This window comes from Lonchura striata, chromosome 4, assembly GCF_046129695.1.
Source record: "Lonchura striata isolate bLonStr1 chromosome 4, bLonStr1.mat, whole genome shotgun sequence".
In the NCBI taxonomy this organism is placed as follows: Eukaryota; Metazoa; Chordata; class Aves; order Passeriformes; family Estrildidae; genus Lonchura; species Lonchura striata.
The window spans coordinates 72,172,491-72,192,456 of record NC_134606.1 but is presented as its reverse complement, the minus strand read 5'-3'; the positions used below and the strand labels follow the sequence as shown (position 1 = coordinate 72,192,456).

Genomic DNA, 19,966 nt, shown 5'->3' with positions numbered 1-19,966 from the left:
CTCTCCCCGTCGGGCCCGGGATCGGTCCCGGCCCGGGGTGGCCGCGGGGGCGCTGCCGGGGCCGGGATCGCGGCGCTTCCCGGGGCGGACCCGGAGCCGCCGCGGGCCGGGGACCCGCAGGGCGCCCCCTGCGGACCCGGAGCCGCCGCGGGGCCGGGACCCGCAGGGCGCCCCCTGGCGGACCCGGAGCCGCCGCGGGGCCGGGACCCGCAGGGCGCCCCCTGGCGGACACGGAGCCGCCGCGGGGCCGGGACCCGCAGGGCGCCCCCTGGCGGACACGGAGCGCGGCGCGCGCGCGGCGCCCCCGCGTGGCCGCGGGACAGCGCTGCGGGGGCGGGGCCAGGAGGGGCGGGGCCGGCCCAGGTGTGAGGGGCGGGGCCACGGCGCGCGTGCGCAGCTCGAGGCCGCACAGGTGAGAGGGGCGGGGCCACGGCGCGCGTGCGCAGCTCGAGGCCGCACAGGTGTGAGGGGCGGGGCCGGCACAGGTGCGCGCGGCTCCAGGGCGCCTGCGCGGGGCGGGGCCGAGGGCATTTAAACCCCGGAAGCCGCGGCAGGCGCCATTCGCGCCTCAGCTCTTGGAGGTGTCGGGTGCGGGTCGGTGCGGGCTCCCAGGCGGGGCTCGGGTGACCTTCTCTCTGTCCCTCTTTTCTCCCTCCTCCTACCCCTTACCCCTCTCCTCCCTAGGTCCCCATTCCCTCCCCTCCCTGCCCCTCTACGCATCTCGACCCCCCACTCCTTTCCTTTCCTTTCCTTTCCTTTCCTTTCCTTTCCTTTCCTTTCTTTCCTTTCCTTTCCTTTCCTTTTCCTTTCCTTTCCTTTCCTTTCCTTTCTTTCCTTCCTTCCTTTCCTTTCCCTTTCCTCTTCCTTTCCTTTCCTTTCCTTTCCTTTCCTTTCCTTTCCTTTCCTTTCCTTTCCTTTCCTTTCCTTTCCTTTCCCCTTTCTCCTTTCCTTTTCCTTTCCCTTTCTCCTTTCCTTTCCTCTCCATTCCATTCCATTCCATTCCATTCCATTCCATTCCATTCCATTCCATTCCATTCCATTCCATTCCATTCCATTCCTTCCATTCCTCCTCTTTTCCTGCCCGCCCCTGTCCTTCCCCCTCCTTCTCCAGCCCGATCCTCCTCTAATCCCCCCCAGCTCTCCTCCCCACACCTCCCTCCCGCTGTACCCCACTGCTCCCCTACCAACCCTGACTCCTGCCTCTGTTCTTCCTTCTCGTTCTCCCTCCATCCTCCCTGCCCATCCCGACCCTGCCTGCCCTACCCTCCCCTCCTGCTCCCCTGTGCCCCCTCTTCCCCTCCCTGTCCCCCTTAGCTCCCCTTATTCCCGCTGTCTCTCCCTTATCCTCCTCTCTCTCCCTTATTCTCCCCCGTCTCTCTCCCTTACCCCCTGTCCTTTATCCTTCTCTCTATCGCTTATTCTCTCCTGTCTCTCTTCCTTATCCCCCCGTCTCTCCCTTGTCCCTCCGCGTGTCCCGCAGCCGCGGGGTTCGGGGCGCCGCACAATAAAGCCCCGAGGGCCGGAGCCGGCGCCCCTGGCTGGGTTGCAAAGGGTCGGGATCCGCTCTGGGTCCCCCCTGCAGATGCCAACAGTGCCCCACAGTGCCGGGTCCGGCTGTCCCTGCATCACACTGGGGTCAGGGCGGGCCCGCAGGAGGGTCCTGGCTGGGCTGGGGTGGGCTGGGCCCTCATTGGGAGGGGTCCGGGGGGGTTGGGGGGGTGGGAGGGCGGGGGGCTGGGGGGGGGCGGGAGGGAGGGCCCCCTCCGGAGGAGGGGGTCCGGGGTGGGAGGGGCTGGGGGGTCAGCCCCCCTTAGCCCCTCCCAGCCCGGACCCTCCCCTCCGGACAGGGGCCCGGGGGGGAAGGGGGGCGGGAGGGGGGGGGTGGGAGGGCGGGGCAGGGGCGGGGGGGGGGTGGGTGGGTGGGGGGGCGGGGGGGGGTGGGTGGGGGGGGCGGGGGTGGGGGGGTGGGGGGGGGGGGGGGGGTGGGGGGGGGTAGCAGAGGGGGTCACGTCACTCTGAACCGTGATTGCACATTTGTACGCAACGGCATCTCCCCTCCCCCCCCACCCCCCCCCCCCCCCCCCCCCCCCCCCCCCCCCCCACCCCCCCCACCCCCCGCCCACCCCCCCCACCCCGCCCACCCCCCCCCCACCCGCCCACCCCCCCCCCCCCCCCCCCACCCCCCCCCCACCCCCCCCACCCCCCCCCACCCCCCCCACCCCCCCCCCACCCCCCCCCACCCCCCACCCGCCCCCCCCCCCACCCCCCCACCCACCCCCCCACCCCACCCCCCCCGCCCCCCCCCCGCCCCCCCAGCCTCCGGCCCCCTCCCCAGGGCCCCGGTCCGGAGGAGGGGGTCCCGAGGAGGGGCCGGGCCAGACCCCGTCCGGAGGGGAGGGTCCGGGCTGGGAGGGGCTAAGGGGGGACTGTCCCCCCCAGCCCCTCCCAGCCCGGACCCCCTCCTCCGGAGGGGGCCCGCCCCAACCCCCTCCCCGGGACCCCCTCCCCCGGAGGGGGCCCCTCCTCCCTCCCACCACCCAACCCCCCCCAAAACCCCCTCCAGAGGAGGGCCCACCCCTCCCCGGGACCCCAGTGTGATGGGCGGTGTAGGGCAGTGCTGTGTGTGGGGGAACCCGCAGATCCCCTGTGCGAGGATCCCCGCGAGGGCGCCGGCTCCGGCCCTCGGGGCTTTATTATCCGGCACCCCGAACCCCGCGGCTGCGGGACACAGAAAGGGACAGGGGACACAGAGGGAGTATAAGGGGGACACAGGGAGCATACAGGGGTCAAAGAGGGGATAAAGGGCACGGAGGTGCCATAAGGACTTGCTCAGGGGAGATAGGGGAAGAAAGGAGGAGCAGGGGAAGGTAGGGAGATAGACGGGGAACAGCAGGAGAGCCAGGTTGGATACCGGGGTGCAGAGGGGACAGGCAGGAGGGACAGAGCAGGAAAAGAGACGGCGGTCAGGCTGGGTAGTGGGTGAGGATGGAGCAGGAAGACTGGACAGAGCGGGAATAGAGGCGGCGGTCAGGCTGGGTAGTGGGTGAGGAGGGAGCAGGAAGACTGGACAGAGCGGGAACAGAGGCGGGGGTCAGGCTGGGTAGTGGGTGAGGATGGAGCAGGAAGACTGGACAGAGCGGGAATAGAGGCGGGGGTCAGGCTGGGTAGTGGGTGAGGAGAGAGCAGGCGGGAGGGGCAGGGAATGGTCGGGGTGCGGGATAGGGAGGGGAGGGGAGAGAGGGAGCAGGTCGTCTGGGGGGAGACGGGAGAGGGCGGTACAGGAAGAAAGCTGGAAGGGGAGAAAAGCAGAAGAAGTAGACACAAGGAGAGAGAAAGACCTCACCCGAGCCCCGCCTGGGAGCCCGCACCGACCGCACCCGACACCTCCAAGAGCTGGGGCGCGAATGGCGCCTGCCGCGGCTTCCGGGGTTTAAATGCCCTCGGCCCCGCCCCGCGCAGGCGCCCTGGAGCCGCGCGCACCTGTGCCGGCCCCGCCCGTCACACCTGTGCGGCCCCGAGCTGCGCACGCGCGCCGTGGCCCCGCCCCTCACACCTGTGCGGCCCCGCCCCTCCCTGGCCCCGCCCCCGCAGCGCTGTCCCGCGGCCACGCGGGGGCGCCGCGCGCGCGCCGCGCTCCGTGTCCGCCAGGGGGCGCCCTGCGGGTCCCGGCCCCGCGGCGGCTCCGTGTCCGCCAGGGGGCGCCCTGCGGGTCCCGGCCCCGCGGCGGCTCCGGGTCCGCCCCGGGAAGCGCCGCGATCCCGGCCCCGGCAGCGCCCCCGCGGCCACCCCGGGCCGGGACCGATCCCGGGCCCGACGGGGGAGAGGCGGCACGGCCCGGGACCCCCGGCACACCCCAGCTCCGCTCGGCCCCGCTCGGTGCCGCGCCGCTGTCCCGGGAGCCCCGCTCGGCGCCGTGCGAGCCCCGGGGGAACGGCGGCAGCGGCGTTTCCCGGGTGCCCCCGTCGTTCCGGAGGCCGGAGCGGCCGCCTGCCCGTCGTTCCGTGGGCGCGCCCTCGGGTGCCCCCACGGGCACACCTGGCCCCGGAGGTGGCACTGACCGCGCCGTGCGTCCAAGCAGGGCTGGCCCCGCTCCGCCTTCAGCGTTTCTGCCCTTCGTGCCTTTGGAACTTCGGGGTTTCAAACAGCGGCTTTTTCCCTGCCACCACAAGGTGCAGCCCATCTGACAGCTGCCAGGTGAAATCTGCTGCTCTCCTTCCTCTCCCTCAATTTCTCTGCACATCACACTCTCCAATGGCAAAGCTTCTGTTTTTAAAATTCCCATTACAATACTTAATCTTTATTTCCAGTCGGGGAAACTCCTGCCTGGGACAGAAATGACTGAAAAAGAGGAAACTTAAAAATGCCAGAACCAGATGCTGCCACATGAATCAAAGCAGGGACAGCCTCGGGATGTCCAAGGTGTGTTTTATTGTCACATCTGAAACCTCTGCTGATGGCCAGTGCCACCTTTATTTCCCCGAGGGACCCCACAGGGTCGCCAGGATGTTGCCAGAATTGCATCTTTGGGGCCCCATCCCCTCACAGCATTCAGTGGCTCCATCCTGGGGAGCACTTCTTTCAGGGGAGCAGCAATTGCACGTGAAACTTCGATGACCACTGAGAAATGAGAGAGAGACCTGTGATAAAAAACCTTTTCTTAAAGAATAAGAGCAACAATTTCTCCACAGCACTTGAGCAGCTTTGATATCCATATGACACAGCATCTAATTCCATCTCCTGATCTGCTCTTGGCAAAAGGAAGAGTCACCTGCCCTCAGTGTAAATATTTAGTACACAAAATACTGTCAAGAAGGTTATAAATAGCAAATTCTATGGAATATAGACATGTAATTGTCCTGATCCTGCTGAGATTCCTCAGAACCCTTGCTGGCTCCTGACAAACCTGGTGCAAAAGCAGAAGCTCTGCATGGGAATACCCATGCTCCATGAGGCACTGTGAGGATATTCCAGCCTCAGCATGGAACTCTGGGCTGTAGCTACAATTCCTTTTGCCTTACCATAGTGACAGTGACCCTTATTTGGTCCTGTCCTCTCATGGTTCATTTTGGAGTATCCATTTGTGCTGGTTTAGATTCCACGACTCCACCCACAGTGTGGAGGTTTGGGGTTATGCTTCTCTACTTCCAGCAGGTTCCATAAGGACCCAAAGCGGATCCCAGCTGTCTGGTCTTGAGGAAAACACCTGCACCAGCCAGGAGCTCTGACTGCTTTTCCTATCAGCTCCTGAGCAGTGTCAAGAGTCACCACGAGGGAGTTAAAACCCCAAAAAATCCCAAATCCTACAGAGTGAATAATCCAAAGGAAGACATCCATTGTTGTCATAAAAAGCTTCAAAATCTGTTTAAATTTCTATGGAAAAATGTCATGGATTCCCAGGAACCTCATTAATGCCAGGACTGGCCCCTACAGATGGCCTGATATTTTTCCCCCAAAATACTCATTGTACTTCACAGCGCAGCTCAAGTTTTACCCCAAAATTCTCCTGACACGTTCACTGCTGACAACCTCCTTTTTACCTCAAAATGTTAATTCAGTCCATTACAAATTACTTCAAGTTTTTACTCTCAAAATGTTATTCTTGTCCGTTATGGATGACTTGGATTTTACCACCAAAACCCTCCACTATTTACCTTTAACTAATCCCTAAATTATTAATTCTGTCCCTTACAGATTACTTCAGGTTATTCACTCAAATATTCTTTGTTCCTTGCAGATTATCTCAGATTTTAAAGCCAAAACTTCACTTTACCAGTACACTACTGATTACCTCTGTTTGCCTCAAATTTTTCTTTCTTTACAGACTCAGCACCCAAGATTTTTCCTACCTGTTGCTCTTAATGACCTCATCTTACCTCACAATGTTCATTCTCTCCTTTACACAACCTCAAGTTTAGCTAGGGTTTAACCTCCAAAGTATTCACTGTACCTTACCTGGGAGCAAACCCAAAAATTCCCCTACCTGGACACTACTGATTACCTGAGCTGACCTCAAAATGTTCATGCTCTCCCCTAAATGTTACCTCAGATTTTACTGACAAAAGTTTTCCTACCTGTGCACTCCTGATTGTCTCAGTTTACTTCAAATTATCCATCCTCTGCTCAGTGGACTACCTCACGTTTGCTCTGAAAATTTTCCCTACTTATGGAAAATACTACTGCTTCACTATGGGTTACCCCATTTTCCCTCAAAATGTTCATTCTTCCCCCTACAGATTAACTAAAGCTTCACTCACAATATTTTCCCTATCTGTCCACTAGTGATTACCTCATGTTTACCTCAAAAATGTTCATGCTCTGCCCTAAAGGTTATTTCAGCTTTCACTCCCAGAATTTTCCCTGTCTGTTCCCTACTGACTCCCTCAATTTACTTTAAATTCCCTTGCAACCCTGCCAGCTCTGAGCTACTCCCAAGTGCCTGGAGTGGCTTGGGGAGTGGCAGGACAACATCCTACTTTATGTTTGGGGAAATATAAGACAATAAAATGTAATTTCACTTATTTCTCTGATCCATAAGCAAAGCATGTAGAGCAACACAGACTAACCATGGAAGGCCTGATTCAGTGGGGGTAAAAAAAAACTTGGCCTCCTTAGAGTCCCCAAGTCCATACAAGCCCTTGGACAGCACATCCCTGAAGATAGGGGAAATGGAGTTTTAACCAGATCCCACTAAACAGCAGAGCATGCTGACATTTCCCAGTGAGCTAATCCCAACAGACAGGAAAAGGGAAGTGTGTCCCTCTGACTTACCCCACAGCGTGTGCAGCACCAGGTGGACTCCAGTGCAGGCCATCAGGGCTGGAGGCTCTGGTGTTTGGCTGCTCAATCCCACCCAAAACCAAAGGTTTTTGCATAGCTGGATCAAATTAAATGATTTTTCCTGTCCTGAAAGAGAGAAGAAAAGGAAAACTAAGTCCTGTACAAGTCAAAAGCTTGACTTGCTGTGCAATTCAAAAGCTCCTGGTTTTCAGATATTTGTTCTCATTGCTTATTATAGAGCATTTCATTTTAAAAAGGAGAGGTATCAGCCATATTAAATATATAACTGCCCTTCTCCAGGTTTTTTATTGGATGGAACAGTGAGGAATGAGCCCTCAATGGAGAGAACAGGACAAACACTGCGGAGAAAAAACACCAAGCAGCAGCCCCTGTGCTTGGCAGGGGGCAGGGGCATCCAATTCCACGCTACTAGCTTCCTTTTCTTTCTTTTGCAGCAATTGGTGTGGTGGTCTAAAAGCCACCTTCCTGCTTGCCACTCCCTCCACATTTTCTTCTTCAAGGGGGATGTGGCTGCAGCTCACCAGAGGCATGAAAACTTCCTTTCAATTCCATACAAAACCTACCTGGAAAAGACCAGGACAGCAGGAGCAGCAAGAATTCCTTATTGTTTCTGCTCACAGGTATTTTCATTGTGCTTTGCTTCACAGGGGCTTTCCTGCCAAGCTCATTTCAATCTTACCTTATCCTGAAAAATAATTTTCAAAGTTCAGTTTGTGGAGAACCGGTTCATCTTTTGATTATTCCTAATTTGGAGTTGTTAGTGCTACACTTGCCATGATCCTTAGGGCTCGAGGAACTTTCCAGATGGACCCAAATCTTCCCATCCAGCTTCCTCTGCTCAGTGCCCATTGTACCAGCTCACTGCCCCTTCAGAACCAGCAATGGATCTGCTTGAGCCCCAGGGCCTGTGGTGCCATGTCAGCTCAGGGCATGGAAATGGCCACAGAGCTCTTTCTGCAGCCACAACATCCCCAGGCTGCATTTCCAGGTAAGGATTTTGTTCCCTGCACAGCGGCGACCCTGTCAGTGCTTTGCTGCTGTCAGCCAGCGTCTCAGACATGATAACCTGCCAGGGAGGAATTTTGTGCCACAGGAACATCATTCCAGACCTGATGCTGCAAACCCTGTGCTCCTCACACCAGCTCATAGAGGACAGAACTGTCACTGCAGGCAGAAATGCTCCTTTGGGGAACACCACAAGCCATCTGTGAGGTCGCACTGGAATTCCATCTCCTGTACAAGCTGTGGGAAGCACTGAACCAAGCCATGTCCTTGCAGTCCATCTATCACTGACACTGTTGCTGCCAGCTAAAATTCTCCCTGACACCTCTCTTTCCCTGCCTGGAAAACACCCCTTCCACATCCTGCATTCTTACCTCCTTGAAAACATGAGCTGCATCCTCCTGGATCCCTCAGCTGCATCTCCTGGCTCTGGGCAGCTGTGGTGGCTGTGCCCAGGGCAGGTCACACCAATGCCGAGCAGCCTCAGGCCTGGGCTCTGCTTCTTGCAGGGAAATGCTGGCCAAGCAGGAAAATGCTTTTCCTCTCTGCATAAAAAAGAAGTGACAAAAAACGACAGGTCTGGAACACCACATCAGCCAAACCTGGTGACTTTCCCACTGCCACAGGGTCCTGCGGCCAGGCATGACCCAAACCCACACCCAGGACAGCATCAGGGGAGCTAAACTGTGAATTCGGGCATTCACCAGCACTGACATTGTCAAGGCGTTCTCACACGGTGTCCTCAGCGCCAGCTGAGGGTGGAACAAACCCACCCGGACCTGTCAGCGCCTGTCCACGCCACCAGAACTGGTCCAGTTGGCAGGGAGATGGTTTTGGGACTCTGAAATGAGCACGTTTCCCAGAGCGCATCCCCGATTGCCTCCGTGTGGCGGCAGCGAGCGCGGCTCGCAGCCAAGGGCCAGAGGCCGAGCTGCTGGTCGCTATTTGTGTGCTTTCCAAAAGGAGTGTCTGACAGCGCCGCCCCGGAATGCTCGTGTCTTCACCCTGCCTGTCTCCGCGCATTTCTCCCTGAGTGAAACCTGGATTTGCCTATGGCTGTGGAAGCAGTTTTGTGCACCTCTTCCAACCTCCTCTGGGTAAGGCGTACAATTCCTGACTGGAGAAGGTAGGAACACTTTGAGGTACATCACACCTTTGAGGCAACCAGACTATTGAATAGTTCATGCATATTTTTTGGGTAATTTGTAGAATCGTCTAATAGGTTGAGCCAGGAAATGTGAAATGCTGAAATTCACTGAAGGAGAACCCTGGACTAAGAAGCTTGAACGGAAGTGAAGGGAGTCCCTGGCCCATCTATTGTACTTCTCCAGTCACTGCAGCTGAAAAATTAACTCAGAGAACTTTCATTTGATCCTGATTTTCCTCTCATTTTTCCTATGATTTTGAGACTCAAGGAGTGGGGAACATCCTGATCTACATAAACTGGTAATAACAAAAGTTAAATGGCTCATTTGACAGATTTTGTCTGTTATCTCCTGTCTGCTTAATAAATAATTCATTATGTGAACAGAGCTGATCTGCCATCCTTAGAACTTGTGGGCCAGAGTGATTTCTTAAATTTAAGTGTTGACAAAAATCTGAGGCTAAGGCAGGGTTTGCCTGAAGCTGCCACTCATCCCATGACAGCCAGGAGCCCGAGGATGCCCTGGGAATTGCAGTTCACAGCCTCAGGCAGCCCTGCATGGGAAAGTCAAGTGGGTTTTCCTCTTGCTAGAGAGGAAAGGACACAGCAGGAGGGGCTGTGGGAACCTAAAAGGTCTGTGTAGTTCAGAAGCTGCACACCCCTAAAGCTTTCCCATATGTGTTCTATACTCCCATGTGTACTTCCAGCACTTTCCAAGAGAGTTTGAACGAGAATGAGCTGACTTAGTGGCAGCACAGCATTAGCTCAGGGATGTCTGGACACTCACTAGGCAGCACTCACTATGGACAGCACAGTTTCTTGTGCTTCAGGGCTCCAGCATTTCAGTAACAGCTCCACTGCAAGTGAACCTAATGAAAAACACCTGGCACTAACAATTCACATTAACCCAGGAGTGCCTGTGTGTTACCAGCTTCATGTTCACCCACTATAGTGGCAGGCACTTGACTGAAACAGAGACATCTATAACGCATTATTTTATGCTGGTTTCTGAGAGATTTATGTGCTCCTGGCATTGTTCCAACGCACTTGAACCTGGGTTCTGCTCCTTGTTGTGCTCTCAGTCCTAAAGAAGAGCTTGGATATCAACTGTGATGCAGCTCCAGCTGATGAAGTTACTGCTGCAAACAGACAGAAATCAATGGCTGGAGAAATCAACGCAGAAAAAACCCTGCATGCTTCCCAGTCCCTGCCAAACACACCCCAGTTCTCAACTGAGAGCCTAAGTCCTGTTATTATCATAGAAACTCCATTATTTCATATAGTTATGTTTTATAGGAAAGCTTTGCAGGGTAATTGCCTCTCCCAGCATCAACAGCAACCCTCAGCACTACACCAGCCCCACAGGAAATGCCACCTAAAGCTTAAACGACACGAAATCGGAAAAATGCATTAATTTAACACGAAAAAGATCAATAAGCAACCGATTTAGAAAATATTTCCCTCATAAACTGCACGGGGAGAGGCTCTGGGCTGCCAAGGCAAACTCAAGAGATCAACAGGTTCTCATCCGTGCCATGGCTTTAGCTGGAGTCACTGAGTACCTGCCCCGCAGCACATCACACACTGAAACATCACTCCAATTTCCAAACATCACAAATAGATACATTAAGCTGTATTTTTACCTCACCGAAGCAAGCAGCAGCAGCCCCAAACCGGAACATTTAAAAAGCCGCCTCCGGCACCGGCTCTTATATACCTTTGGCCGGCTCGGGATTGGCTGGCGCCGTGAGGCGATCGCAGCGCTGATTGGACAGCGGGAGGCGAGCCTCTCTTGCGCCCCGGCCCCTGCCGCCGCCGGCCGCCGAGCTCGGGTGGGGGGGGAGCGGGGATCGTGTCCCAAATCCCAGCAAAATCCACTTTTCCTGTCTTTTCTGGCAATAAAAGCACTGACGGAGTTCCCTAAATCGGATGTGGAGTGAGTGAAGGTGTTGGCTTGTGGGAGAAATGTTCCTCCTGGGCATAAAACCGGAGTTTTTCCCTAGGGCAAATGGGCATTCTGAGATGAAAATGAGTTAACAAACAGGACAGACAGGGAGTTTGTTTTTTTTTTGTTTTTTTTTTTTTTTTTTTTTTTTTGAGCGAATCTGAAGTAATCTATAGTGTGGAAAATGAAAATTTGGAGGTAAATTGAGATGTGCACATGTAGATAAAGCTGTGAGGATAAAATTCAGTAGGGAAGAGAATGATCATTTTGAGATGGAACAGTAGGGAATGTCATATTGTGGAAGTTATTCCCATTTACCTGAGAGAGGACTGCCCTGGGAATGGCTTTACCTGCGATTTGGCTCCTGTAGGTCCTTGCAGAGTGAGCCATAGTGCACTGTGATCCTGTGCTGGTCCTTGCACAAATCCCATTCCTCACCATTCCTCCAGTGTCACTCTTGTCCCTGCTGAAGTTTGTCCGATCCAATGGGCTCTCAGGTGTTTTCCCTCCTGCTCAGAGTGACATCTCCATCTTTTTGGGTGGCTCCTATCCCCCACAACATCAAATCGAGTTCCCCAAAAAACACACACCACCAAACCCGTTTTTTATCTTTTATTCCTCAAATTTCCGCTTCCATTCTCCAGCTGCAATAATAATGGATGTGACAGAAATAACAGCAACAAAGGGGAATAAATGGAATGTGATGGAAAATGCTAAATTTTGTCATTTGAGCAGGACCCAGCTGGTGCTCACAAGGCCCGGGAAGAAGCATGATCACAAGAAAATCCAGGGACTGCTGGCTTCCAGACTGTGTCTGCAGTATTTCAGTCCATGAGAATTACGGATAACGGGTTCCTCACAGGCTGAAATGTGACCATAAATAGGGTTCGAGCAGCCTTGCTTCAGCTGCTCCGAGAGATTTACAGAGTCACAGCGCGTTTCACTCCATCTCATTGTCACAGGGCTCCTTGAGCTCCTCCAGGAGCAAATCCTGCTGCTTATTCACCCAATTCCCCTCCTTAGCTGCCTGGGGAGCCGGGTGCTGGGGCGGCTGGCAGCGGGCAGCTGGCAGGATGGCAGTGCTGGGCTCTGGCTGGGAACAGGCCACCCTGGAGCAGAGCTGGAGCTTGAGGACGGCCTGGAAACCCCGGCGGAAGTTCTCATTGCAGAAGCCATAGATGATGGGGTTGATGCTGCTGTTGAAGAAGGCCAGCCAGTGAGCCAAGGGATAGAGGTAGATGTTGATCAGCTGCAGCTGGAGGTCGGACAGGCTGGCGTAGTCCGACAGCAGCATCAGGGTCCACAGGGGAAGCCAGGAGAGGGCGAAAAGCAAAGTGACGAGGACGAGCATTTGGATGGCTTTCCGTTTCCTCTTCCACACGCCGTGCCGCTGCTCCTGGCTGCGCTTCCCCGCCCCAGGCATGGCGGCGTGGGAGATGGAGACGCTGATCCTGGCGTACATGAGCACGATGAGCGCCAGGGGAGCCAGGTAGATGTTGGCAAAGAGAATCGTCGTGTAGATCTTCCTCATGGCCGGGTCCGGCCACTCCTCCCGGCACCAGAACACCGGGCGGGTGGCGTTGCCAGGGCCCAGGAGCACCTGGAAACGCTTCTCCTCCTGCACCTGCAGCAGCACTGCCGAGGGACACATGATGGCCACGGCCAGCACCCAGATGACAGCGATGGTGGCCACGGCAGCGGGAATGGTCAGCTTCTGCTTGAAGGGATGCACAATGCACCGGAACCTGCGGCAAGGGCAGCAGAAAAACTGCTTAAGGAACGCTTCCTTACTCAGGCAAGGATGCACACACATTTTAAGCTGACTATTTTTCATCCTCCCTATCAGTTGCTGCCAGTGCTTCTCCACTTAACCAAGGCAGGTATTAACACCTCTGCTATCCAGCTTCATGGCTGAGGAACAAACCAATGCCAGGCTGGCTAGGATAGCCCAGTTCCACCATCTTTAAGAGACACCGGTGGAGGAGCAGATTGCTCTTTAGACCTGCCCATATTTTATTTTGCTTAGGAGCAAAATGCATCTGATTTATTGTGGTGTTGGGAGGGTTAATGAATGGGCTCAGGGTGGTCAGGGGGCCAGGGGAGATGACACTGATAGCTACAGACTCTGCAGCATCTTACCTGTCCACAGCAATAGCAACCAGAGTGAAGACAGAGGCAGAAACAGAGATGCCTTGGACCATCCCGCTCATCTTGCACACCAGGCTCCCAAAGGGCCATCCTGCAAGGAAACAGGCATTTTGGAATAGCTGCCATCTCACTGCAGGACTCTGCTTAAAATCATTTGCTGTCATCTTCCATTCCCTGAGTAGAATTATAGACTCACGGAGTGGTGTGGGTTGGAAGGGAACTCCTAAAGACCACGGAGCTCCAGCTATGGTCAGGAAGGCCGTGCCATGGGCACCTTCTACTGATGGCAGTGACTCAGAACACCCACAGAGCCCCCTGGACACGTGCCCCTGGCTCTCCCTGCCTCAGGGGCGCCCAGCCCACCTGCAATGATGTTGTCCAGGAGGGTGGTGGGCATGCAGAAGAGCCCCACCAGCAAGTCACTGACGGCCAGGTTCAGGATGAACAGGTTGGTGACCGTGCGCATGCGCTTGCTCCACAGGACGATGAAACAAACCCCCCCGTTGCCCACCATGCAGAGGAGGAAGATGAGGAGGTAGGAGGTGATGAAGACAGCAGCCACCCAAGGCTGGTGGAGGTAGAAGTCCACATAGGAGACATTTCCTTCCAAGGAAAAGTACTTGTATGTCCCGTTGTAATTCAGCAAATCCAAGTGAGGCCAAATCAATGAAGAGTTCGAATCCATTCTCCTCCTTGTCTTCTAATATGCCCTAAAAGATATTTGTAAAGAAGTTATTTTAGTCTGCTTGCAACTGATCTGAAGCAATGTGATTATATAATTATCATTATTATCTTTTAATTATCATTGTTATCTGCTTTGGGTGCACTGTGTGCTGAAATAAGTGTAACGTTCAAGTGCATCCTGGCAGCTGAGGTGGCTGAACAACAATCACTGAAAAGTCACTAACTCCATCACTGAAAAAGAGCTGTCTGCCTGCACATATCCAAATGCAGCCCCATTTCATGAACATGAGATGGTTTTGTGTGCAGTTGGTTGATTTAATTCCCTGCTCACAAGCTACATAACTCCAAGTCTGTAATCAAGGAGGACCACACTATGTCTGAACCATGCTGAGCTACAAGAGAGCTGGGTTCATTTCCAGACAGGTAACTTGACTTGGAGGAAGCATTCTGAACTTTTTTCCACATATATTTTGTCTCCTAAATGAGGATGCCTAAAGAAGCAGGGGGCAAAATTAATTGGTAGCAGCAGGCATGAAATTAAAGTATGAGTCTAGATGCTTTTAAGATGCTTCAAATTCATTAATAGAAAAGGAATTTACATTTAGGCACAAGTTATCTGAATCCTGATGAGCTCGTACAAAAGCTCAGCAAAGCCTCTGCAAGTGCTTTATTTTCAGGAGGCAAGTGCAGTTAAAAAAAAAGTATTTATTTTGCTGTGGCTCAGGTTTGAAACAAACAGAGCAGTGAAAATGAAAAACCCATCATGTTCTGGTATCTTGTGCCTGTTTTGAAATCAGCAGCAGTGAAGTGTTTTCATGAGTCTATACTTTACATACTTATTAAATGCTTGCACAGCCAGGTAGGGAGACAAAAATCTGGAATCCCTCACCAAAAACCAGCTGCTTATAGGTTTGAACAAGTGTAGGAATAGTTGTACATTCTGTGGGGCTGTCCTTACAGAGAAAGGCTTATTTATCTTGATTAGGTTTCACTCAATATGCTTTCAAAATCATTGGAAGTGATCTTATTGAGATGCCTGATGTACCAGATTCTTTCCCCAGCCAGAGCTCAGAGTCAGCCTTGTGCTGACTTGTTTTCAGCTGCTTCCTTGTTTTCCTGATCCCTCAAGGAAGCAGCACTGGTGCACTTGCACCCCAACCCGGGCTCAGGATGGGGAACGCTGATGCTGTCTCACCCCATTAAAAACCAATATTCCTCCTGCTCCCTTAGACTTACTGTTGCTCTCTTTGCTGCTCTTCCCCACATTACTATTATTATTATTACCCACTAATTTTCTTCCATAACCTTTTACTTCCCAGAGGAGTTGCTTTAGGGAGACACTGAGGTTGGAGGAAGGTGGCTTTTGGCTGCCACCACACTCCCAGTCCCCACAGCCAGCTGTCCCTATGCTGTCCCCAGAGGTGCCTTTCCTTCCTTACCTGCTGGAGTTTGGCTTTTCGAAGGGATTCTGACGATCTGAGGCAGAACTTCTTGGTCATGCCATGACAGGGCTGTCCCTTATCACACTAAAAGCAGGAGGAATGATGGTTATTCTGGATACATATTTTGTGTTTTCTCTCTGTTTCTGACACTGTGTTTTGAGGCAGCAGCTTCTAATATCTTCAGTAATGATCTTTGGAATAGTTTTTGTCAAAAGCTGGTAAACAAGAAGTTGTAAACAGCCTTGAGGCAAAACTGGAGCTGTGTCTCATCCCAGTTGCACTAATGAAATTTTGACTGTGGCAGGCATAGGGAAGTGGCTGTACAAACACTGCAGATAACAGGAAATGGAAAAGCTCCACGGATTTCCATTATCTTGAAGCTGAGGGGGAGGAGGATTGGCTGGAAGGATAAATTAAGCCAGTGCCTTGTGTTTTCACAGGGACCTTGCCTGCTAAAACAATCAGTGATAAATAATTGAGAGAGGCACAGAGGACAGAAACATAAATCATCTAAGAAAAAGAAAAAAATTGTGCAATACCTAATTGTTATAAGATGATAAATAACAGTAATTTGCTTCCACGTGGTAACTTGATAAGAGCAAGGCCTCCCTTCTTCATTTAATACACCAGAGAAAATCTGCAAGGGAATAAAGTGGAGGCTCCCTGAGTGAAAACCTGCTCCAACCCACACAGGGTTCCCAAAAACAGGAGGCTCATTCCCTGCTGGAATCCCAGACACAGCCTCCACAGACAAACACACAGTTTAACACCTCACAGCCTGACCAGGACAATCTTGTACCTCTGGCTACAGAAATTCAGTTTCCCATCTTTAGAGTAGCAGTTCAAAGCCATTATGAAGTGATGGGATTATTTTTATGTTGGGCACGTGGAAGAAATCCCCCGGAGCAGCCAACACTGCTTCACCCCTGTGCACAACCTGCTGGGTTTGTCATCTTGATGTCTTGATTTTCATGTGTGAAATACCCTCTGAGGCTGAAACAAAAATAAGGAAACTTCAGAGACAGCAGGAACATGTAGTTGTACATGAAGAACAGTTAATGTGGTAAGTGCTAAAAAATGTGTTCTTCTCTTGTCCTGAGCTCAGTAACAGCACAACAGAGGTCCCCAGTTCCCAAGGTTTCCCACCTTGGAAAATGATCCCTGGTCTGCTGAAAAGTGAGAAACTCTCAGGGGCAAAACACAGCCCCTGAAGGATGGCAAAAAGAACAGGACACTGGTCTGTGAGTGTCTGAGAAATAGGGGAGAGAGAAATTTATAGATCATCCTCTGCCTCAGGGAACCACTGACTGAAAAACTGAAATGGTGCTCCACAGGGACCCCATGCACAGACCGTGGGAATCTGGGCTCAACTTTGCTTCTTTTTCAGAGCAAGGGGGAGCTGCAGTCACCCCAAATCCCCCAATCCCAGTTCCTGTGGCTCAAGAAGTGGTACAGGAGTTGTTTGGTCTGGGTCATGCAGGGCTTCAGCTGGGGACTCTGGGGATATTTGTGAATTAAGGTAGTAGAACTTACTCTTCAAGTATTTACCTTTTTCATCCATCAGTATTTCTATGACATTTTATATGACATACCTTAGAGTGGTTTATCTCCAAATAAGCCAAAATATCCCAGTATGCAGCTGGGAGAAAGGAGCTGTGGAAGCAAACACACCCTAAAAATATGCAGTTGCAATCAAATAATTTTTTCTCACTGACATTTACTTTCATAAAGAAAAACAAGTGCACCTTGAGAAGCAAATTTCTTATTTTGAAATGAGCAATCCCAGGGAGATGTGCCAATCTTGGAGCTGCACACACATCTCCTCTCAATGGAGTTAAACTGCTTATCCTCCCCTCAGAGTCATTTATCTGCATAGTCTGAGCTGGGGCCAAAGAGAATAGTTTGTAGGTATTTATTTTTAAAATAGGTATTCCTTTTTAAAAGATCTCAAACTTCAAATTATGAAGAACAAGGCTATCAGCAGAATGACTGCAATAAATACCAGACTTAGTTGCAGATTACTTATCCACTTGAGCTGGGAATAGAAAATATTTCACTCCAAAGCCAAATCATAAGCATAAATCAGGAGATGCAAATGGCAGGTGAGGCATTCACTATTGCTATTGTTATGGGTCTCTCTCTATATTTTTATATATTTGTTTTAATATATAATTTCCACCCTGCTTCATTAGAGCCAAGGCTGCTTACCTATTCCTTGTCATTATAATTTTTTTTTCACTTTGTGCTTAGTCAACCTTTAAGCTTCTATATATATTTTTTTTTTATTTGATATGTCACAGGCTGTTTAAAACCTTAACTAAAATCTCAGCCAACTGTTGCCTGAAATCAGGTTAAAGTAATATTTCCACACCCAGGCACACTTATGCCACCACTTTATTGAGAAGCCTGGCAAGCAATAAGATTTCAGCTGCCTTACCTTGGAAGCAAGTCCCTGTTTTAAAAGCTTTCAGTAGGAAATTACTCAAGTTCTCCTGGGATCCAGTCTCCAAGTAGCAGCTTCCATCACTGGAAACTGGGCAGGGACCCCACAAAATATCTGGACTGGCCACAGCTTTTCCCCTGGAGAGATGCTCCAGCAGCGTTCAGCTGTGAAGTGCTGGGGATTAGTCTATAGGAAGAGAAAAATCAATGATCCCTGCCAGGCTCTTGGCAGCACTAAATTCCCCACTTATGGGATATGAGCTTCCTAAATTGCACCTTTCAGTTCAGCCTCTGCCCGTGAGTCACTCCCTGACAGTCCTGTCATTTGGGGCACTGAAACTGAGGAGAGTAATTTGGGAGCATGTAGAAGGAGGTTAAAAAAAAAAAAACAAAAAACCAAACCAATCCTGAAAAGTGGGACAATCATGAGATAGTCTCAGTGGAGGATAGAATTGGCAAACAAAAGTGTTTTAGGAGTCCATCAGCCAGTGGGGGCTAATTCACCAGGTACAGGAGACAGCTCTGCCAGCATGTAGCTTATGTCCCCCCTCAAAATGGGGGGCACAGAGGATCCTGTAATCACTGCCAAGTGAAAGACCAGAAGAAAACCAAACCAAACCAATGCAGAGAGCACATCACAAGGGTCCTTTTCACCAGGTGATGCCTCTGCTTCAAGCCAAAACTGAGCAAGAGCCATAGAATTGTTTGATTTCCATCTCTTTTAGCAGGAAGTGCCATTGACAGGCATGAGAGCAGACAGCCCATGGCTTGGTCACACAGGGCATCATGACTTCAAGCCTGTCACAGTAAAGAGCATTTTACCCCCCACCCAAGCTCCTGGGCTGCAGAACATTGGATTTTGCCTCACTAGAAATGAGGCAGAGAAGCCTGCCTGGCCCAAGGGCAGAAGAGGTGAGCTCCCCGTGCAGCACCATGGGGTTGGATCCTGAACACTCCACCACAGCCTGATGCTGGATTTGCCCAGAGGCAACACCTTTAGTCTTAAATAACTGTGCAGGCAGCAGAGGAGAAGAACTGGCTCTGCAGGTGACAGCAGAGGTTTAAATGCAGTGTCACCTCTCCAGAAAGAGGATGGTTGTGGAAGGGCTGAACTCTCCCTGTACCTTCTGTTTCCATTTACATCACCATCCACATCCACACAGGGACTTTAGATACTCATTGATTTTTTTTTTTTGTTTTTCCTGTGGCCTGCTCTGAGGATTTGAATCCTTTTGGTGTTCTTGAATTTCCATTTGCTGCTGCCTCGGTGACTCAATTTTAATTAACACCAAATTCTAAGCCTTACCTGGATAGCATGGGTAGGTACCCCTGATTGATGACAGGAATTTGACACGCAGAGAGGTTACCTCGGAAACCTCCTGGTTTGACTCCAGTTGAAGCCAATTCTGTTCAGTAAATGACAGCTGCAACTCACAGCAGTCTAAACAGCAAGGACTGCAAGTAAGTTTTCCTTGCTAGGATTTTCTTTTGGAAAAAAAACAGCAGCACAGGCACATTCTTTTGGGATGAGGCGCCATCTTACCTGCCAGCCTCAGGAAATGCTCAGAGTTACACTCAATCCCCCTTTTCCCAGCAAAACACCCCAAAAAATCTCACTGCATTTTATCATTTGCAGCCCACAAGTGGTTCAGATTTAAAGGCTAACATGAGCTACTTCAAGCACCAGACACTTTCCTCCTACTAGAGGTACCTGCTACTGATAGAAGAGCAAAATAAAATGATGTGAACTTGTCTTAATCACTGAGACAAAAAACAAAACAAAACAAAACCAAACCTCAACCAAACAAACCAAACATCCCCAAGATCTTCTTTTCCCAATCCTGGAGCTCTGCAGAGTGGTCCAGCTCCCAGGCCAGGTGGATTGGCCCTCCTGGAGCTCCAAAGCCAGAGGCTCAGGGGCAGCTGCTGTCCCGGGCAGCCCCGTCCCTTCCAGGGCACAAACTGCTCCGTATCCCAGCCCTGCCCACCCTGGGCAACACAAGGAAGGTTGTTTCCAGCCGGCAGCTCCCTGGCATCACCGGGATGCCCGGGCAGGCAGTGTTGTACCCCCTGGTAAATCAGGGCACCTCCAGGCAGTGGAAGCGGCATTCCAGCTCTCACACACACACGCAGACTGTTGCTAGCCAAGCTCCCGCGGTTCCCCCCCTGTTCCCAGCCGCAGCAGGGAGGCAGGAGCAGCCCAGCCCCGGGCGAAGGCAGCCCCCAGCCCGATCCCCCCGCTTTTCCCCGCTTTTCCCCGCTTACGGGCGCCGCAGCCGCAGGTTCCGCGCAGGCAGGAGCGAGCCTGCAGCTCCTGCTTCAGGCAGGGAGGAGGGCCAGGAGGAAGGAGGGAGCGGAGAG

The 19,966-nt window shown here is 52.4% G+C and overlaps 1 protein-coding gene and 1 long non-coding RNA gene across 2 annotated transcripts; both read right to left on the bottom strand.

Moving 5' to 3' along the window:
- Nucleotides 1-4,408: 4,408 nt before the first annotated feature.
- Nucleotides 4,409-10,619, bottom strand: LOC110471215 (uncharacterized). Its single transcript, XR_002465549.2, has 5 exons — nt 10,588-10,619; nt 8,175-8,345; nt 7,362-7,483; nt 6,769-6,903; nt 4,409-4,617 (listed from the first exon to the last, which is right to left on the bottom strand). It is a non-coding gene; the product is annotated as an uncharacterized LOC110471215 (long non-coding RNA).
- Nucleotides 10,620-11,806: 1,187 nt separating this feature from the next.
- NPFFR2 (neuropeptide FF receptor 2) lies at nt 11,807-13,722 on the bottom strand. The gene is made up of 3 exons (XM_021531597.3): nt 13,401-13,722; nt 13,029-13,128; nt 11,807-12,634 (listed from the first exon to the last, which is right to left on the bottom strand). Exons 1-3 carry the CDS (start codon nt 13,720-13,722, stop codon nt 11,830-11,832), a joined length of 1,227 nt encoding a protein of 408 aa, XP_021387272.2. The 3' UTR covers nt 11,807-11,829.
- Between the last annotated feature and the right edge of the window lie 6,244 nt (nt 13,723-19,966).